The following is a 22,390-nucleotide window of genomic DNA, read 5'->3' on the forward strand; positions in this document are numbered from 1 at the left end:
TTGTCTTTTTTTTTTTTTTTTTTTGTCATTGTCGGTGCTGTCGTTCTTTCTGTTCGTAGGGCTACTTATATGTTCCAGCTGGCTCCTTATCTTTGTAACAAAACTGATTGTGTGCCTGTGTTTCCTGTATTCATTAATTTCTAAAATAGTGTTCTAAATTACACTACCTAAATTCCCATCCTCATTTTAGGGCAAATGGTAGAAGCAATCGCCTTTTTGTTTATAGTGAAACTATGAGAGATTTTTACCTCGTTTTTATTATTTTATTTTCTTGACTTAGGGCCCATGCATTTGCCAGAGAGAGAGAGAGAATGTGGTAAAATGACCTCCAGGGTGGTGACCACACCTCAATCTCTTCTCGGCCATTCTCTTGGGATTTGGGGCATACCAGCACATACACGCAGAGTGTTTTTCAAGCTGCCAAGTCAGGGCTTGGTACCATGTGATCGGCAACGTGGGATCCAGCCACCATAACCGCCATCTTGCCTAGCTGGCCCCAGATTTTACTTTTTGTTTGTTTTATAATTTTAAAAATAGCATTCACATTACTTTTATAATGAAGTATGTTTTTAAAGATGTTCTTTTTTCCGTTCCTAAGCTCATTATATATCTCTCCTTATCTTCATAAAAGATGATAGAAATGGAATTGATTTTGCTTCTTCCCATTCTGTTCTTAATATTGTTAATGTCATAATTGCTATTTTTTCACCCACCTATTTATCTTGAAAATGCCAGTCACAGAAAAGTTGCAGTGATAAAAAATAAACACCAATGTACTGTTCTCCGTGATCCACCCGTTACCACTCTGTCACAGTTCTTGTGCTCTTTGTTTATCTGTATGTCTGTGTGTTTGCTAGACCAGCAAAATGACTGCAGACTTTAAAACCCAAATCGAAATCAGTATGTAAACTTTTTCTTTTTGTTTTTTGCCATAGGGTGCATGTGTTTGCCAGAGAGACAGAGAGAGAGAGGGTCAGTAAGAAATCCTCCCCCAGGGAGGATGGCTGCACTGCAGCCCCTCACCTCTGTTCTCCTCTGGGCATTCTGGGCATGCATGTGCACATGCCCAGGATCCTGGCCACCAGGTCCAGAATTTGAACTGTGGTCAGCCATGTGGGATCTAGTGTCTTAACCACCATGCCGCCTACTGTCCCCAATGTAAGCTATTTAGTAGCTAAAAACTTCAGAAGATATTATGTAGCAATATCATATATCAATCACATATCACAGTTTGCCCTCCCTCCCTCCCTCCCTCCCTCCTTTCCTTTCCTTTCCTTTCCTTTCCTTCCTTCCTTCCTTCTTTCCTTCTTTCCTTCCTTCCTTTTTGAGAATATATTTCCTATAGGGTTTGTGTGCTCACCAGAGAGATAGAAAGCGAGGAATCATCTCCTAGGAGTGATGGCCACATCACAATCCCTTCTCCTCCCTGCTCCTCTCAGCATTCTGGGTACATACGCACATGTGCTTGGTGGGAGTTTTAAGGTGTCGGGTCTAGGACTCAAACCATGGTCAACTACATGAGAGTCCAGCGAGTAACCATTATGCCATCTGCTGGTCCTACCACAGCTTTTTATTAAGGGCCTCCTTCTCCTTCTGTGTATTCTTACTGTCCATCATATTCATATGGACACAGAGAAGCTCATCTAGGACATGGTACTGCCCGAACACAGTGGAAGGTGTTCTCCTTATTTGATGTGTATTTGAACTCTCAACCAAAACATAGAGCATGTTTCTGCAAGATGTCAGATGTTAACTGCACAATATTTCTAAGGTAAAAGGAGTCTAACATGGGGGCCAGCAGGTGGTGTGGTGGCTATGGCACTGGACTCCCATATGGCTGAATGTGGTTTGAGTCTTGGACCCAGTGGCTTGAAAATTACACCAGGCACATGTGCATGCATGCTCAAAATCCTGAGAGGAGTATGAAGAAGAGATTGTGGTGCACCATCTTCCCTGGGGTGGGGGAGGGGGGATGATTTCTTACTTTCTCGCTCTTGCTCTTTGTCTCTCCTATCTAAGGAAATAAAAGAATCTAATATTATTTAATAACTTGGAAAATGTTATAATAATAACCATCATTTTATAATCTCATCAGTATGTGAATAATTTTAATCTACTGCCACAGTGCTCTGGGACATTATGCCTCAGTTTGGTTCCATTTCATTCATTGGTAATTAGGTGGTAAGGCAGTTCATTCAAAGCTTGGCTTCACTACTTACTGTTTTGCTATTATCCAAATTGCTACTATAAATTATATATTATAGAGAGGTTTAATAACTTCTCCAAGGTTACACAGTAAGTAGTGAAATGTTTCAAACTTTTTGAAGGCAGACCTTACACCAAAAGTGGAAAATTCTACACTGGACATCACTTGATGGGTTGCAGTCAAAATACTATAATTCGAAGCTATTGTATAAAAATGTCTTCAGGGTATATGGTGTGTATATGAAGCAGAAATATATTTTGTATTTATGATTGGTTTCCATCCCCAAGATAGTCTCATACATGTACATGTAAATATTGCAAAACTTGAAAAATTCTGAAATCTGGTCCCAGGCATTTCAAATAATGGATACTCGACCTATTTCCAGGAAATATTTGTGAAATTGTACTTTTTTTGCACCAAACTTTTCCTATTTTTGATAAATATTAAGAGCACTCATAAATAAAACTAACAAAAGGTTCTATAAATTTAGGAAATACCACGTCAGTTGTCCACAACATTTTGTAATTTCTTTTATTCTCAAATTCAAAGGATGAATATTATGTTTTGACATGAATTGCTATAAAATAGCAGGTGACAACTATATTATTTAATAAATCCTAAGAGACATACTTAGTGGCATTGTAGAATTTTTTTTTGAGAGAGAGATTTTTGCTATTGGGCATGTGTGCTTGCCAGAGAGACAGTGAGAGACAGAGAGACAGAAAGTGAGAAATCATTCCCCCAAAGGGTTAGCCATACCGTGATCCCTTCTCCTCCATTCTCCTCTTGAGATTTTGGGGACAAAAGCATATGTACTCTGTGTGTTTTAAGACATAGGGTCCAGGACTTGAACTATGGTTAGCCATTTGGTGGTCTAGTGTCTTAACTTCTGTGCCACCTGCTCGCTCTGACATGGTAGACTTTTAATCTTCTGCAAAGTTTTTAAACAATGTCCTGTAGTTTTATTAAGGCATGGAATTTTACTTAAAGTAGGTTAGTCTGAAGCTCCATCTAGGTAACTTATCGTTGAAAGCCTTCTAACAATCTAGTTACAACAAAATCTGTGTAATTTATTGCTTTATCATACATCTCCAGAGTCTTGTGGGTGTGAGTCTTCTATAAGGATAACCTCTTAATAGTCAATCAATACTAATGAATTGATATTAAATCAGTTTTGTTGTCTTGAAATGGTCCATTTGGGATTACAAGAGCAGAAATTCTGATACTGGATGGAATAGTATACAAAGTGTCCCTTTCTCTGAATCCTTTTAGACTTCACAGTCCTTTAATAATCAAGCATTTATATTTTATTTTTAGAGTAGCATAAAATTTAATATTATAATCACAGTGAAAAATGGTGGAAAGACCACGGCTGTCTGTTACAGACGTGCATGGACTATTATATCACTGCTCTGAAGCCTCTTGCCTCAGCTATAAAATGCGAGTTATGATGTCTACTCTTCATAGTTGCTATCAACTAGTAATAGTATATATATAAAATTACTAGACTGATACCCGGCCCTGTTAGTATTATTAATAGAAATGAGTTTTGCTACTTATTAAATTTTGATAAAATTAAAATAGCTAAGGACATATTGGTTAATGATAATTTTTATCTGCTTGTACGCAACTCACTTTAATATGATACTGTTTAAAACTGAAATCCATTCTAATGTACTTTTTAAATAATATGTTTGCTATAAGCTATTTAAATACCTAAGTTTTTTCTGTTAAAAAAATAGGGGACCAGACAGTGGCATAACAGGTGCTCTTTGAGGCTGGTCCTCAGAGCAAGTTCTGGTTTGCATTCAGAGACAGCGTCCCTGGGACCAACAGTTAGCACAATGGCTATGTTGCTGGACTCCCATGTAGTTGACCGCGGTTCGAGTCCCGGACCCAGTGGCTTAAACTCATGCCGGGTGCGTGTGCATGTGCGTGCGTGCCCAAGAACCTGAGAAGAGAATGGAGAAGGGATTGCGGCGTGGCTATCCCCACTGGAGGGTGATTTCTCACGTTCTGTCTCTCTGTCTCTCTCTGTCTTTCTGGTGAGTGCGTGCGCCCTATAGGAAAAACCTCTCCACAAAAAAAAAAAAAAGAGAGAGAGAGAGAGACAACGTTCCTGAGTGCTCTGGGCAAGTGTGTGCCCAGGATTTGGGGCTGTCTGAGGTTAGGGATGTGCGCTCTCTCTCTCTTCCTCTCTCTCTCTGTCTTTCTTGCTCATGGGAGAAATAAACTAACTTAAAAAATAGGAGAGGAAAATAATAATCATCCAACAAATGAGCATTTAGGTTGACTAGAAGATAAGGAGTCTGGTTTTGCCCTACAGAGAGGAGCTGGTTTCATCTGAGGACCTGCTGGAGTGGCTGCGGCCTTTCTGTGCCGACGAGGCCTGGCCAGTGCGGCCCCGCATTCACGTGCTGCAGATTCTGGAGCAGGCTTTCCACCTGACGGAGGAGGACAGCAAGCTCCTCATGTTCTTTAGAACCGAAGCCATTCTAAAAGCCGTGTGGCCCCAGAGACAGGTAAGGGAGCATCTGACTGAAAACGTTCTCTATTGACGGTAGTGAGAGATCGGTTTTTATTACTATGAACGAGTTTCAGATGAATAATGTGCATGGTAACACAAACTTCCCAGTATTTGTCAGTCCAGCTATTTGGTAAGTGAATATATGTAATCAAATTTATTTTAATTTTTCTGTATGTTTGAATATGCAAGTGCTTAGTAGATGATGCTTCACTCACTAAGCACGGGTGCGTCATTTTCCACTTCATAGGTATCAGGGAACGGTGGTGGCTCACCCCTTCCCAGGAGGAATGCAGAACTGAACGGAACTTAGCAGGGTTATTTCTTTCGTGCTCTCTGCAGGTGCGAAATGCCCTCCCTCCTCATGTCACCTAGCTGAGTACAGATGAGCAGAGTGATAAGATCGTGGTATCTCCATACCACTCTCACCCTCTCCCTTCAAGGCTCACTTGGCCTGTCTTTCCCCAGAGCTGCCCCTGGCCTTTGGAAACTCAATTGAACCTCGAATTTCACATATTTGAGCTTTAATTATTGATTATTACTGTTATTACTCTTTAAAAATGGTGTCTCCCCACTACCGTGACAACTCTGACGCTCTGGGGGACATGCTCATCATCTCTTGAATCCCACTAAGTGCCCATACATACCTCAGAACTCAAATACTTCTCGACTGAATAAATGAAAAAGTGAATCCCTAAATCGAAGAAGTATAGTGTCTGTTGAAGTTTGGCTTCGATTCTAAATTGTTGCCTCCTAAGGATGTGAGGGTTAGGAGTCAGCAACTGTAGCCCAGTGTGTTAGTGTCTGCAGAGCACCCCGCCCCATCAGACCAGGTCAGAAGCAAGGCTTCCTGGGCAGTCTCAGCTGCAGGAGTTTTCCTGGAAAACTCCATTTTTCTTCTAGTTTTAAACCTTGTTTATAATTTATATATTTATTACTCTAGAGAATGTTGAATTTACTTTTTCAAAATGAGTCAGCTGCTAAGAGTATCTTGGGACTCATCTCTGTATCTTCATAATTACTGCCTTATATGTTTATTTCCCTTCATGAGGCAACTGGATAAATCCAATTACTTATTCTTCAGAAGTCCCAGAAGTTGAGATTCAAAAACGATGGATTTACCAAAGAAATCTCTAATTTTGCCACGTTTCTGAAAAAGTTGTCGTAAAAGAGGCACTAATGTCTGAATAATACTCTCTTTGAAGTTCTGTGACCTTACCGGTACTTTCAATCTCATCGTTTTGCTTCTAATTCTATCAGGAGACCACTCACAGCCTCTTTAAAGAACAGTTTAGAAACACAAATGCAATAAGCCATAGAATATATTTCAGGTATGGGAAATAGTAGGAACTAGAGATGTTCTTGTTTTGAGTTCATCCCTAAGGGAAACCTTGCATTAGGGCACATTATTTTTGCCATGTGGAACTTTCGGTGCTGAAGCAAGCAGATGTGACTGCACTTGTGTACTTCCTTGCCTCAACCTCCATTTCTCAAGTTCTCAGCCTTGCTCAGCTCATCTCCCTCGATTGTGGCAGCCTCAGAATGGTGAGGCTGGCTGCTCTGGTTGGAGTCTCACTTCATGTACCCCAAATCTCACAAGACAGCATAGAGACTGGGAAGGGGGAAACAGCCATCGATTTTGTCTGTCATGCCGAGACACTAGAAGATTCACTTTGGTATTTGGGTCTAAATGTCCCATAAATAATATAGGTATCACCATGATTTCCTCTTTTAAGCTTTTCTTAATGTGCCAGTCACCCAAAGAATAAGTTGTAACTTTGATATAATTTCAGAATATTTCTGGGATTTTAATTTATTATTATTGTTTTTTAGAGAGATTTTTGCTATAGGGCGCATGTGCTCATAAGAGAAACAGAGAGAGGCAGGAGAGAAAAACTGAAAAATCGCGTTGGGGTGGAGGAGCGGGTGTGGCCATGCTTCCCTTGCCCTCCGTTCTCCTCTCAGGATTTTGGGCATGCACATACATGTGCCCGGTGTCAGTTTCAAGCTGCCGGGACCAGGACTCAAAACATGGTTGGCCGTGTGGGAGTCCAGAATCTTAACTACTATGCTACCCCAAGGGATTTTAATTTTTTTTTTTTTGGAGTTTTTTTTTGCTTTAGGGTGCATGCACTCACCAGAAAGACAGAGAGAGACAGAGAGATAGAAAGTGAGAAATCTCCCCACCAGGGGGATGGCCACGCCACAATCCCTTCTCCTCCTTTCTCCTCTCGGGATCTTGGGCACACATACACATGCGCCCAGCGTGAGTTTAAGCCATGAGGTCCAGGACTCGAACCGCAGTCGACTACATGGGAGTCCAGTGACATAGCCATTATGCTGACTGCTGGCCCCGAGAATTTTAATTTCTTTACAGTTGAACTTTTTCCAAAACCAGGAGCTGTGACAGCACAGCCTCTGTGACTCAGATTCCTTTTTCATGAACTGTTTGAAACTGACTGGAATTTGCAGCTATGCACACACAGTTTTCTCTCTTGCAAAGGCCCTGTGTTACTCCTTGTTATACCAGCATTTCCTCTCTGGTGGTGCAAACTCTTTCAGGCTCTCTAGAAAACTCTCCCAGAAGTCTCTGAATTAGGAAAAGTTGTCTCATGTCTCCCTCACCTGTTTTATTTTTCTCTCTTTCCCCTATATAAGAGCAGTTTCCCTGGTCTTAGCACCTTTTGACCTGGGTTTCTTAGATATTTGGTAATAAAAATAAGAACGCTACCATATTGGCTGAATTATGCTATTCATCTATAGTCTTCTCCAAGAAATAAATCCTCTGCTCTTTTGAAATTAAGTATTCCATATCTGCCTGTCATTGCCGATTCCAGTGAATCAATAAGTTCTGTTTTATAGCTGTAAATAATACCTTGTTATTTGGAAAATAATTGCAGAAAATGTGTAGTTGCAACAATTTTTGGAATGTAACCTAACTGTGCCCATAATTCAGATAGTCTCTTAAGTTTTCTTTAAAAATTGTGTTACCTTTCACAAAAAGCAGGGCACTAGTCAACAAGTATGTCTGCCTCTCCACCCGCCCTCTGCCATTGGTTTTATAATCTTGGGGAAGATTCTCGTACTGTGCTTGTTGGCTACTTGGAACTTTGATCTAGAGCGGCTAGAGGATGGTTTGCTCACCTCGTCTGTCATTTCCTCACACATCCAACTGTGCTCTTTGCCTCTATATCCCAGACACCTTGTGTATTCCAAAATGCCGACTGTAAGGGCTCTCATTTTCTTCAGCTTCTTCCTGTACTCCTCTTCATTCTCAGAGGTACTTTAGGTGACATTAAGGATAGAGACAGGTTCTTAAAGAGTAAAGATGAGAATAGATAATGATATTGCAATGTTCAATTACCCAAAAATGTGGGACTGCTACCTTCACTGTGGCTGCTAATCCTCTTAGGCAGACTTTGCATACATCAAAGAGGGACTTAATATTTAATTATCCTCGAGGTGCCCGAAGTAGTGGCCCCACACATCAGTGTGTTGCCGGGAAACCAGCCAACTCCTGCAAAATTAAACACAGAGTCTGTGGTGCCTGCTACCTCACTGGTTCTCAGAGAGAGAGAGAGAGAACAATTTCTAGTTTTCTAATGATTAGTTAACAGAATTAAAAATTCTGAGGCCCTCATTTTTCTGTAGTGTGAGAGGCCTACATTCCCATTCCAGAAATGCGCCTCAGCTCTGGGTAGGAAGGAAGAGGACATGAAGTGTAGGGAGAGGGATAGATATACTGTGTTAATCCCCTTGGTACAGTTTATCTGAGTTTTTCAGCTTTTGTAATTTTCTAGTTAACTGGTGCATGAAGAATATGGGTCAAAATACTGATGTTTCTTTAAAAAAATTTCATACCACATCACCTCGAACTTTTCCTCCATTTTTATGTAAAAGAGAACATGTAGCTCAGAGTTTTGCCTCTTAAAATTCCAGTATGTCTGAGTTTTGTACGTGATCAACAGAAAGAATTAGCTTAAGATGACTTCTGATCTCATTACAAATTCATTTATCTTTGCCTATTTGGAAATGTGCACAAGCATATTAACCCTTCTGGTCGGAGACTAGTTTGACTTCATTAGCCAAAATATTAACAAAATATGTCCTTCTCTGTCAGAGCCCCAACACAGTAGCAAAAGTTCAGTCTATGTGGATGTATTTAGTTTCTTACAAATAATTTGCTGTTACTTTAAATGTCTTAAGAGCTATCAGTCACTGACATGATTTGCTTAACCAAATGTAGAATGACACTTGATGTTAAAAATATGTGTGGTGGCCTGGCTCCATGGCTTAGTGGCTAAGGGAACCAAATCCCATATGACTGACCTTGCAGTTTGAATTCTGGCCCCTGCAGCTTGAAAAACACACAGAGCACACATGCATACATTTCCCAGATCGTGACAGGATAGAAAACTGGAAGAGAAAAGCTGTGGTATGACTGTGCCCCATGGGGGACGGTAGTGCTTTCTCCCTTTCTCTCTCCCTTTCTCTCTCTGGTGAGCTCATATGCCCTCTTGCCAATAAATAAATGAATGAATGAATGATTAAATAAATTAATTAATTATAAAAATAAAAATACAAAAGTAAGACCACTCTTGTGGTCTAGTGGTTAAGGGAGCCAGATCCCATATGGCCAAGTTCTGACTCTGGCAACTTGAAAAATACACCGAGTACCTACTGGAGAGATGGAAGACAAGGCATCATGGCATGACCACACCTCACTGAGGGGAACTTTTTTCCTCTGTCTCTCCTCTGTCTCTGATAAGTACAAATACCCTCTGGCAATTGTGGGGGGAGGAGTAAAAAAAAATGGACGCACACATAATTCATATAGCCCTAATCACCATGAAATCACAGATTTGTGAACTGGAAGAGACTTTCAAAAGATCCCAGACCACTGGTAGTGTGGTTTTAAGGTGACTGGATCCCACATGGCTGACCGTGTAGTTCAAATCCCAGGTGCAGTGGCTTGAGAAACACACTAGGCGTGTGTGTGTGTGTGTGTGTGTGTGTGTGTGTGTGTGTACTCAGATTTCTAAAGGAAGAAATGGAGGAGAAAAGATTGCAGTATGACCATCCTCTAGGGGTGGGGGGTACTATCTCTCTAGTGAGCATATGTACCCTATGGCAACATTTAAAAAAAAGAGAGAAATCCTAGTTCAAGATTTATGTCGTCTTTTTTTTTTTTAAGAATTATTTATTCTATTTAACTTTATTCATTTATTTTTTTAAAAAAATTTATGAGGGAGAGAGGAAAAAGTGAGAAAGCAAGCCACCAGGTCCAAGACTTAAACCATAGTTGGCCATGTGAGAATTCAGCACCCTCAACCATCATGCCACCTGCTGGCCCCAAGATTTGTATATTATAGAAAAGAATATGGATGTCCAAAAAGGAGAAACTACTGCCTCAGATTTAGCTTAAATGTCACCTTTTTAAAACTGACTACACAGCCTGAATTAACACTCATTCACAGTCTTTATCTCTTTCTCAGTTCTCTACAAATCACTCACTACTGTCTAAGTCCCTCCTTCCTATCTTTCTGTGTGTTTATACAGTGTCTTTCTTTGTTCGAATGTGAATTCTGTGAGAGCAAAGGTCTCATAGACACTCCATAAATATTTGTAGAGTAAATGAATATTAAATGTTAAAAAACCTCATCCAAAGTCACCCGTAAATGGCAAGGCCAGGACTCCTGACTGGCGTGTAGTGTTCTTGCCATTAATGATGGAGAATTAGACATGCTTCCTCCCCTTACATGAAAGCTGGATGAGCTGTTTGGTCCAGTAGGAAGTTTCCTTACAGAGTGGCCTGGCGCATTTACACTGGTGCTGTAGTAAATTAGCTCACTGTACTTTGCTGACAGTGATGTCTGCACAGCTAAATTGCTTCTCATAGGGAAGCAAACAAGTCTCAGGCGTGTTTGTCCGGATGTGAGCATGAGATCAGAAAGGTTGGAGCAGAGCTCGACGTGCTTTTCCCGACGATGAAAGTTGGGAAAGCATCCGTATCGTTTGGTCCTGCAAATGTCTGGGGGCGATGAAAGATTCTAGAAGAGCGAGTTCTTTCCTTTGACGATCTGCCTCCTTGCCACTGTTGTCATTGGGAGAAGAGGGGAGTGTGGAAAGTGCGTTGCTCCCACATTGCTCTTTAACACCGGGAAAGGTGTACTGTCCTCTCTGTCTTACGTGAGGTCATATGACCTATAGGTGACACCACTTGGGAGTGATCAGACTGGAACTCAAAGCCGGGTCTGTCTGATCCCAACAACTGTGTGGGCCATCTCTTCTTCCTGTTCGCCAGGGAAGTCTGTCCAGCACAAGCACGCGGGAGGCGTCGGGCTCCGAGGCATGTCTCACTGGCCTTTCTTTTCTGCTCCGAGTGTACATGGACTGCGTTTGGTTAGACATGAGAAGTCAGGAGTAGGCAAGAGGACAGAAAGCATCGTGTCACCTCTTAGCCTTTGGTGCTGTCTTAGTATATAATGTGGTATTTGTTAACAACTGTCATTTAAAATATTGAAAAAGTGCTGTACCTACAAAGGTCTGATCAGACCAGTATGTGAAATATTCCTCAAAGATGCTTGAACCATATATTATGTGCCATGCACTGTGCTACTCCAGGGGTGGAAAAAATGTATTCAAGTTTGCATTTTCAGCAACACCATGGGGTTATGTTGCGTCCTTCTTAGTGCATTGTAACAGGAGTTACATGGTGTGCATATGTCCCATTGCTGGTAATATTAACTTTGATCACCTTCTTGAGGTGGTGTGAGCTCTATTTGTTCTCACTATAGGCATCATTTTGCCCTTTACAATGAATAAGGATGTTATGAGGAAATACTGAGATTGTGTAAATATTCTGATGCTCATCATTCTTTCATCTACTGATTTTAGCATGAATCGATGATTGTTGCCTGAGATAATTATTGCTGCAGGATTTACCAAGTGGTGTTTCTTTTTCCTTTCATTTGTGTTCTTCCCTCCCGAATGTTTGTTTATTCAGTTATTTGAAGAATGGTACATAGAAGCCAAGCTGTGGGTGCTCAGTGTGCTCACTTGCAGGTATAGCAATACCAGTAGTAGTATCTATTGAAGCGGCTCAGTGCTAAGTACCTATAAAGGTGTGTGTGTCTGTATCCATGTTACACTAATGCTGTAGTATGTTGGGTTATGTCATATATTGCATTATGTTATACTACATTATTCCCAAAGTGATCAAGAATTGCCACCTATTCTTACATATGAAAGCACTGGGGCTCAGAGATGTTTTTATGTCGTCACACAACTATTAAGTGTCTGTGATGTACTGCAGTGAAAAATGAATGATAAACTACAGTGAAAAAGCTTCCAGCTTTATGAGTTATTCTACTAACATGTCTTTAAAAAGTAGCTTCAATAGCAGCTCTTCAAAGTGAACACATGTATTTATAGGGGCTCGATATGGCATGATTGATTATTTGTCCTAAAGAAAATCATTGTAAGGCGAGATCCTTCCTCTTCTTATTTTAACACGAAGTATTTTCCCTTATCATATGTTTCATTTTAAAAATTGCTTCATAAAATACATAAGCTATATGAAAATACGTGCTACATAGGGAAGTTATAACAGCACTTACGGGGAGTGACTATGGCAGGTTTTATTGTGTAATTCTGGGTTTAGAGATGTAATAAACTAGGTAGGTGCTGTCAAAGCTGGCACAGAATTGCAGTTGTTGGCCTGTTCTTGGTGTTTGCATATATTTATATAGTCATAGATGTGTGCAGACCCCTTGGGAACCTAAACTCCTCTTTCATTGGGTATTCCTTCATCCCAAGGGTGTGTTTGCAGTACCCAATAGGGGATGTTTTACAGCATTTGTGAGCCATTGGTTCTCAGGCAGTTAACATATAGCACTCATTTTCCTCCTGTGCCTTAAGAGTGAAGCGGAGCCTTAAAGTCTTTACCCATCACCAGCCCTAGGACCCAGAGTTCAGTCCCTCCCTTCTTTGTTCCTTGTCAGGATCTCCTCCCTACGTGGCAGAGAGTCTTTCCTCTCCATAGGCTAGGGAAGGCTGTTTGAACTTTCAGGCTATCTCAGCAACATATTTTGCTTTTATTATAAGCAGTATAAGCTTGAGTATTTATGAAATTCTCTCAGTGTCTGCCTCTGTTTTTCAGTTTTACAGAAATGGAAAATTGGCTAGAAAATAGCACCTGACTTGTAATGTTGATATTCCATGATATTTCCACAATTTTATATTTTCTATGTAATAAAACCTGTAAATACGTCATGGGTGAAATCATGGCTTATGTTCTGTTTCTGTTTCTTGTCTGCAGTCATAGTCAACACTATACTAATAGCAATAACTAACACTACTTGTGACTGAGCGTGCACTCTGTGTCAGGCACTGATCTCGGTACCGCTTGGATCTGTAGGGAGTGCTGCTCGTCCACAGCCTGTGACTGGCCTTGGCCTTCTCCAGATGTGTTTCCCAAGAGAGACTGGTTAGATTCGGTGGCCAGGGTAGGCCCTGCCGGCGTCCCGTAACGTTGTAAAGGAGTGGCGTTAACAGATGGGGGGGTGTCAGTGGAGGGCAGCTGTGCCACCTTTTTATATTTCTATGTATCTACTAAAGCAGTGTTTTGTTTGTTTTGTCTTTTGAAACCCTACATACAAAGGCATCTCAGTGTGGCTTTATTGTGTCAATGAAAGGGATTGCAGTTACAGCTTTAAGTCAAGTGTCCTTATCCGAGTCTTTCAGAAGCAAGCTAACAGCTTACCAGCTCTTACGGAAGAGACAAGTGTGGTGACTAATATCACTACCACCAATAATCTCTGCATGTTTGTCATTATTTTCTACTTATAAAATGCTTTCATATGCATTAATATCAATTTCATACTTTAAACATCTGAGGGTAAACTAAGCTTCTGTCACCGCTTGTGGGAAGTTGCGTATTTCAGGAGAGATGCCTCAGTTGAAGATATCTGTGCTCCCTTTCAGCAGCCACAGAGAAGTTGAAGGTTAAAACTGTCTTCGACTAATAACAGGTGGCTCGGCCCACTTTTCAAGGACAGTGACTGTCCGATAAGGAGGCTGCTGCTACTTGACAAATTGACTTAAAACAAGGGCCACAGTCGCCTAATTCAATGAGGGAGAAAAACAGCACTTTGAGACTCAAAAGGGGAAAACGGTACTCTTATGTTTGAATCACTTTTTGGTTTTGCCCTTGGGAATCCTGTTAGTGGTGTCAGTATGAAACAGTCACTAACTCCACAGGTGCCTGCAAAGCACTGGGCATTTCTCCTCTAGGGTTTTGTGTGGTACTCACTAGGGAAGGAGCAGGGGTGTCAGAAGTATTTGTTACTTTCTTATGTTGGGGAAAACAGGCTAAAGTAAAAGAAATGTTTTAAAATGGCAGTTTCTGTCATATGATTTTACTAATTTTTGGAAGGCGTGCCCAAGAATCACATCAAATACCATATTTGTTACACAGATAAATGAGATAATATAGTTAAACCATAATCCCCCCTCCTAAAACAGTCCTCCTTCTCTGCAGTCTTTTCTTGGCCTGTCTAGTCTGTAGACGTAATTCTTACCAGAATGGATAGTAGCCCAAATCCAGCTTTTTCCTTTTTCACTCTGGGGTTATCGTGCAGATGAGAATATAAATGATACCTATCATGTACTGCGTGCCTACTATGCACCACCTGTCTCTTTGTTTAGTCATCATAGTCCCATCATCTTAGCTGTGCTTACAACTCTCATGTAAATGTGTGCTATCTCTAGCTTATGGAAGAGAAAACAGCCTCAGAAGGACTCATTTCATCTCTAAAATAAACATTTTCCTGTGGTATCTTGATTTTGTCATCACTTTTGGAAAATTGCATATTTAGTCAAATTGACCTTTCAGCATTTATTTTGCAATCCCTTTAGTGCTGTACGTTGATGCATTTGATAGCCACCCAAAGTCAGTTCTTCCTCCACGTTGAAGTATATTCCATAGTCATTTTACCTGGGACTTAACGTTACTGCTCTACGCTTCATACGTCAATAAAATTCATCTGGATGCTTGGAATATTTATTTTGTATGGACTGCAGTACTTCTAGAGAAGAGAATTTGATTCTTGCCTAAGTGTACTGACATGCTGAGCTGGGTACCTTGTTTTCCAGTTCTTTAAGGAATTTAAATGTCTTATCCTAACCAATTGCATGCTCTTGCAACATAATGTCAGTCTCTCAGAACCTTTTGCTTTAATTTTTGTGGTTTCAGGGGAATACTTCCTGTTCTAATTCTTTCTGTTCAAATAATTTTTCAGATTTTTGACATAGTACTCTCTTCAACCTAAAGTGGTATAATTTTTCCAACTCTTCCTGAGTAATATCATGGTAAGTGTTGTCACTGAGTGAACCCGAGTGGGCTCACCTGTGTGCCACGTACCAAACTGTACACACAGGTGTAGGGAGGGCAAGGGCAGCTTTGTCACTGCGCACACCACAATGAAGGCAGGCGGCAAATGCTAGAAGATCCCAGTCTCTCGCTGAGGAATTCTGAGCATGCATTTTTCTTTTCCCCAGAGAGATTTTTGCTACAGGGCATTTGTACTCCAGAAAGACAGAGACAGAGAGACAGAAAGTGAGAAATTACCCCCCAGGAGGACGACCATGTTCCAATCCCGTCTCTTCCATTTTCCTCCCTGGATCTTGGGGCCATGCATGCACACATGCCAGCATGTTTTAAGCCATGTAATCAACCACATTGGAGTCCAGCAACATTATTGTTACACCATCTGCTGGCTCCTAAGCATGTGTTTTATTTGTTTGTTTGTTTGTTTTTTTAAGGAAGGGCAAGATTAAGGGTAAGGGTCTCGGGTGCATGATCAGCTAATGATTGGTCCATATGGGATGATTGTTTTGTGGGCTTTCTTGATTGGAAGGTTTTATATTTTGTAAAACATCTCAAGAAATTGAATTAAGGGAACCAGCAGTTAGTGTAATGGCTATGTCACTGGACTCCCACGTAGTCGACCGCGGTTCATGTCCCGGACCCGGTGGCTTAAAACTCATGCCAGGCGCGTGTGCGTGCATGCCCAAGATCCCGAGAGGAGAATGGAGGAGAAGGGATTGCGGCGTGACCATCCCCCCTGGGGGGTGATTTCTCACTTTCTGCCTCTATGTCTCTCTCTGTCTGTCTGGCGAGCGCATGCGCCCTACAGTGAAAATATCTCCAAAAAAAAAAGAAATTGAATTAAAATCTTACCTTTTCCTTCAGGAGGGGCATTTTTTGGGAGTTTCATGTTCTCATCTCAAGGCCATAGGTGCATAATTACCATTGTCTTAACCATTCCTTAATTTTTTCCTAAAAAATTAATTTCTATATCAAAAAGGAAAGACAGAGAAAAAGGGAGGTAACAAGTTCTTTTGGGAGAACTCATATTGGCCTATTTAAAGAACACAGATAACTTTACATCACGAGTTTTGAGAGTGGGCCCAAAGGTGGCACAGTAGGTAAGGGGACTGGATCTCACAGAGCCAACTGTGTGGTTTGAGTCCTGGACCCAGAGGCTGGAAAATGCACTGAGTGTATCTGTGTGTGGCGGACATCCTGAAAGGAGAAATGGAGAAGGGGCTGTGACACCACCACCCCTGTAGGGGGTGCTTTCTCACTTTCCGTTCTCTACTTCTCTGGCAAGAACACACTCTCTCTAGTAAATTTAAGTTAGAAAAAAAAATGGGAGCATTGCAAGACCAAAGGGGATGACGACCACATTGTGAATTCGCTACCTTTTGAAGGTCGTTTTGTTTACTGTGAACTAGAATAAACCTCCAGACAGTTACCCCAGACTGGGAGTGGCTTTAACCAGTGTCTGGAGGCTCAGGCCTTGCCCTGTCACTAAAACTTAAATGAACGTCACATTTTTAAGTAGCTTGGACAGATACTCTACTTTTAGTTCAGGTCTCATTGATTTTCAGTTTGGGAAATTTCCATTTCTTTTTCCTCAACAGAAAGGAGAAACTATTAATAGAGGCCCAGCCCTTTTACAGGGTTCCTGCTGGGTTTCAGTATTATGCAAATGTATTGGGTCAAAGCCATCTTCTAGAAAGAAAGTAAATGACATTTTTATCTTATTGTACTATTTATGCCTGAGATTTGTATTGATCTCTTGCTATTCTCCTGCATCCTGTGGACCACTAGGATTTAGTCAAAGCAGAAGTTGTTGACACTAAAAATCTGGAGGCATTCTTACCAAAGTGAAAAACAGGGGCAGCTGTGGCTCAGTGGTAACACACTGGACCACGTGGGAGACATCCTGGGTTCACATCCCAGACCTCCCTGAGCTTATGGTGCATACACACATGCCTGTGCCCAGGCCTGCGAGACTGGCGGGGGACGGGTGTGAGCACCCTATTGGGGTTGTTTCTCTCTCTGTGTCTCTCCACTTCTTTTTGTCTCTTAGGGAACAATTTAACTTAAAAAAATAAAGTTAGGAACAAAGGGTGCCGAATTTATGGTCATTATTTATGCATCGTTTCATAGGTAAATCTAGTAAGAAAAGAAACAGAAATAGGATCAGTAACTTTTTGAAAGAGCTAAATTGCCACTGTTGACTTACAGAGAGTATCATTCTAATTCTAGAAAACCCAAGGAACACACTGAAAATGACTGGAATTAATATAGAAAATATTAGGACCAGCAAATGGCATAATGGTTATATCACTGGACTCTTACATAGTCGACTGCAGTTCAAGTCCTCTGAGACCCAGTGGCTTAAAACTCATGCTGGGCTCATGTGTGGGCGAGCCCAAGATCCAGAGAAGAGAATGGAGGAGAAGGGATTGTGGGGTGGCCATCCCCCCTGGGGGGTGATTTCTCACTTTCTGTCTGTCCCTCTAGAATGCATGTATATGCACCCTATAGCAAAAAGAAAAACTCCCTAAATTAAAAAAATACACACACACACACACATATATATGTATATAATATTGAAAGGGTTAAACAAGTGACAGAATATATATAATAATATGTATGAAAATCACTCTTAGGAGTCCTGCTGTAGTGGCCTATTAGCATAAAGAGGCTAATTATGGAAACTTAGATTTTAATCTTAGTGTCTACTCTTTTTCTCAAATAAATTTTAGAGTACCCATTAATATTCAAAGGAAATGTGTTAATTCTTTTATCATCTAGAAATCCAGTCTTAGGAACTTTCATTTAATACTCTTTTTCAAAGAAAAGAATCTTGTTTATAGGGGAGTGAAAAATGGCTTCCCTCCAACCTTCTGGGTTCTTTGGCTGGGCTGCAATTAACTTGACTAAGACAGATTAACAGGAGAAAACCATATTTAATTACTGGATACATAAGGGTGTGCCACAAAATATGAGACTCTTCAGAAAGGTCAGATGACTGAAGCTTACCTATTATAGCACTCTGAGCTACAGAAAGGGAAGGGTACTCAGGTTTCTGAGGGGTGGTGGTGACACATTATGGGGGAGATGATGGGACAAGGAAGTGGACCTGAATAAAGGTTTCTTGCTATGCAAATAAAGTCTCTCACATAATAACAATTATCTCAGAGTGACTGACTGGGCGTGTCAACCTCCTTCTGTTAAATTCCCAGTTAATTTTCCCTGGTTGATAAGATTCCTGGGGAGGACATTTGTGACAGTTGAGTTCCTTTTGGAGGATGTCTTCAAGTAGATAAGGGAAGCTCAGGGGTCTCTACCAGCATGCTCTTTTCCCCAAACAGCCGGATCACAGAAATCAGCCTACCCAAGCAGCGTATCTAGGGTGTCCGGACAATAATTCTGCTATCTTTGGTCTTGTTTTTTTGGTAATTGCTCTTTTGATAACATACTCTTTTTAAATTTCCTCTCTCTCTTCAATAATAAAATCAGCTGTTAAACATGTATGACTGCTCTATGAGGCTAGTATGACTTATGCTAGATTACTTTATAAACGACAAATTATCTTCATTCACATGTATATTCTATTAGTGCATGAACTCATCCACGCACTTACTGTGCATCCACTCTGCAGCAGGGCAGCCATTGAGTAGTCGGGGTAAACCACTGAACAAAAATTAGTCTGTATTCTCTAGGAACTTACATTCTTACGGACAAAGAAAGGCAATAAATAAATATATAATCTGTCATTTAGTTGTAAATTCTAAGGAAAATGAAACAGGGTGAGGAAGATAGACAGGCATGGGGGAATGCTTCTTTAAGTAAGGCAGTGTGCAAGGCCTTAGCTGATAAGGCAATGCTTGAGAGGTTTGAAGGAAGGGAGGGAATGAGTCACTCAGAGAAATATCTGGAGGAAGAATGTGCCAGGCAGAGGAAGCAGATCAGAGTCCCTGTGGTGGGAGTGTATGTGATAGTATGCGAGGAACCTCAGAGAGGCCCTGAAGCTGGAGACAAGTGAAGGCCGTAAGGTCAGGTGATAACAGATGGAGGTCTTCAGTTTGAGATGAAAAAAAAACAAAAAACAAAAAACATTTTTTGATAAATAGACAAGGCAGTATTGCCAAAGTCCCAAATAGAAGACCAACTTAAATAATTCAGTTTATCTGGCCTATCGATCCTCTGGTTTTAGAACACCCGATCTGATTGTAACTGTATTTTGATTCTGTCATTTGCTAGCCATGGTACTGGGACATTTAGCCTGTTTCCTGTCTGAAGTGATGTTTCTAATACCTGTGCTGTCTTCCACCCAGAGCTGCTGGAAGGGCTGATAGACTAAATTGTTATCTTATCTCAAAAACTATAAAATGCTTTTGGGTTCCTATTCCACAGAAGAATGGCGTGGGCTTTAAGGTAGGTTTGAAAGGATCTAACTGGGTATCATGTCGAGTTAGACTTCCCATAGCAATTACCAATAATTTCATCCATGTATCAACTTTTGTGAAAATGAGGAATTCATAGTGAGACTATTTCAGCTGGCTCTGGGGGATAGAGCCAGAATAACCGTGAAATGAAATGTTTGGTAGATGTGCATTAGTGCAGACAATTTAGCGAATATGCAGGTAACCATCCTTCTTCATTATCCTTTCAAGGTGTCATCGTCATCTGAATGTCTCTGTGCCCAAGTCATTGTCAATTAATTGTCATAAATGTCTGTGTGCTCAAATATAAAGAACTTCTAAAAGCTCATAGAAGGGACCGACATGTCCCTGGTTTCCCACGTAGACAACTGGTTCGAGTCCCAGACCCGCTGGCTTACAACTAACACTGGGTGCATGTACATATGTGCCCCAAATCCCAAGAGAACAAAGGAGAAGGGATTGTGGTGTGGTTGTCCCCTTGGGGGGTGCTTTCTCGCTTTCTGTCTGTCTCTCTGGCAAGCACACACACCCTATAGCAAACATCTATCTTTAAAAAAAAATGTTCTTAGAGAATGAAATTAAAATACAAGTGTATTTTGGTACAGTAATTTCTTAAAATTCATACATAGGGTTTGCTTTTCAGAGTAAACATTTTCCATGAACTTATTGAAGGTTCTATGTGTTAAATATGTGTTAAAAAGTGGACCAGAAAATGGAATAAGATGTTAGCCTACTTTTATATTTAATACTGCTTCTTAGGGGACCAGTGGACAGTGTAATGGTTATGTCACTGGACTCCCATGTAGTCAACCAAGTTTGAATCTTGCACCCGGCAACTTAAAACACCAGGTGTGTGTATGTGCATGCCCAAAATCCCAAGAGGAGAATGGAGGAGATGGGATTGCGGTGTTGCCATCAGCCCTGGGGGGTGATTTCTCGCTTTCTGTCTCTTTGTCTCTCTCTGTCCCTCCAGCAAGCACAGGCACCCTATAGCAAAAACACGGAAACAAAAACTGCTTTTTTTAACTTAAATTAGCAAACATTTTCATCCACAGAGGTATTAGAAGTGTAATTTGTTTTAAAAGTCATTTAGTTCAGGGGCCAGTGGGTGGTATGGTGGCTAAAGATGCTGGACTCTCCCACATGGGTGACTGCAGTTCAAGTCCCAGAACTGGTTACTTGCTTTCTCACTTTCTCTCTCTTTCTCTCTTTCTCTGATCAAAACTGGAAAATAATAATAATAATAATAATAAAGCTACATAAAATAATTATTTTTTTAAAAAGTCATTTAGTTCAGTGAGAGGAGGAAAAATGAGTATTTTGTATTTGACAGAAATTTCTTTTACATTAGAACTGAAGATGTGGGCTGGCCCCATAGCACAGGTCATATGCCCATCCCATGTCTGGCCAGGATTCACGTTCCAGTCCTATAAGCTTGTCAGGCCTGGGTGCGTGTGTGCTCAGGACCTCAGCAGGGTGGAGAACTGAAGGAAAAGGGATAGCGGCGTGACCGGCCCTGTCGGGGCGCTCTTGTGTGTGCACATGTGCATCTGCCCTCCGGCATTTTTTTTTTTTAAAGATACATGAATAAAGGACATTTTACTTTATTTTGATGTGTCACAAAAAGAAAAAAATCATATGACAAATACAATTTAGTGAAATGTTTACTGTCAGATTAGAGAAATTTTTTAGACAACACGAAGGTTTAGCAATTTCTTACTGAAATTAGAAATTCATAATTTAAACTTTAAAAAAATGTACCTGGCCCAGCCATGATGACACGTGCTGCTAAAATGCTATTGTGTTGCAGAATGGGACCTCAGGGAGGCCTGGGTTCTGTTCCGGGTCCAACCTAAAGGCTAGACGTGGTGGCAGATGCCCGTCGTCCCCGCAGCTCAGGGAGGCTGAGGCAGGAGGGTCACGGGGAAGGCTGGTCCAGGCAGCGTAGTGAGGCTGAGAAAGAACTGGGTGTGGTGGAATGCACCTGTGGGTCCAGTTGGGAGACTGTGGCAGGAGGGTCATGACATGCTGAGACCCTGTCTTTAAAAAAGAGAGAGAAAATTGACCTAAATGTTGAGCATGATGAAATGGGCACGATTTCAGATAAAACAATGAAGTGTTTTAACATGTTAAATGCTGATGAGGCAGTTCTGTGGCTGTCTTCTTACTTTAATTTATTGTGGTCAATAAGCTTAAGAAACTCCTTGTGATTTTGTACTTCTAAGTAATTCGTAGCGATTATTTAAAACCGAGTAGGGCAAGATAATATTTTGAAGGTGTTTGGTTTTGTTTTTGTGTTGCTGCGTCTTCCCTCAGCACATTGTGAACGTTTTGAAAAGAATGTTTCATCAAAACAATTGAATTTGAATTCTTCTATAAGCCAGTCCCGTAACTGTGCCATCATAGAAAGTGTGCATTTCTCCTTCCAGGTTGGCTTAGCTGATGTTGAGAATGAAGAGAGCCGTTGCCATCTGTTCATGGAACTCCTGGAATCTAGTCACCACAAGGCTGAGTTTCAGCATTTGCTTCTGCTATTGCAAGCGTGGCCACCTATGAAAAGGGAATATGTGTAAGTATTACAATGAAATTAGCCTAGTGAGAGTCCCTCTGTCTGCACTTTAGTTCCCAAAATGTAAGCCCTTCAAAAGAGCCAATGAAAGAATAATTGTGGGTGTATGTATGTAATCCATATTTACCTTTAGAGGAAATGAAAAAAACATTTTTTTTGAACATCACAATGTCTTTCCCTCATTCTGTGTCCCCAAATCCAAATATTATATTCAAAACTATCAGACAAAACTTGATAGTAACTTCTTGTGATGTCAGCAAAACTACTTTGATCTAGTGTTTTCAGC

The 22,390-nt window shown here is 40.9% G+C and overlaps 1 protein-coding gene across 3 annotated transcripts in view; it reads left to right on the forward strand.

Annotated features, from left to right (window-relative positions):
- NBAS (NBAS subunit of NRZ tethering complex) overlaps positions 1-22,390 on the forward strand; it is a 423,746-nt gene that overhangs the window by 372,048 nt on the left and 29,308 nt on the right. For all 3 annotated transcript variants that reach the window (XM_014589621.2, XM_014589625.2, XM_006140811.3), the window contains 2 exons: positions 4,533-4,728; positions 21,965-22,104. In XM_014589621.2, coding sequence (XP_014445107.1) covers positions 4,533-4,728; positions 21,965-22,104 — 336 coding nt within the window. The remainder of the gene's footprint in view (positions 1-4,532; positions 4,729-21,964; positions 22,105-22,390) is intronic.

The sequence above is a fragment of the Tupaia chinensis genome, unplaced genomic scaffold (genome assembly GCF_000334495.1).
Source record: "Tupaia chinensis unplaced genomic scaffold, TupChi_1.0 Scaffold000045_1, whole genome shotgun sequence".
Classification (NCBI taxonomy): Eukaryota; Metazoa; Chordata; class Mammalia; order Scandentia; family Tupaiidae; genus Tupaia; species Tupaia belangeri.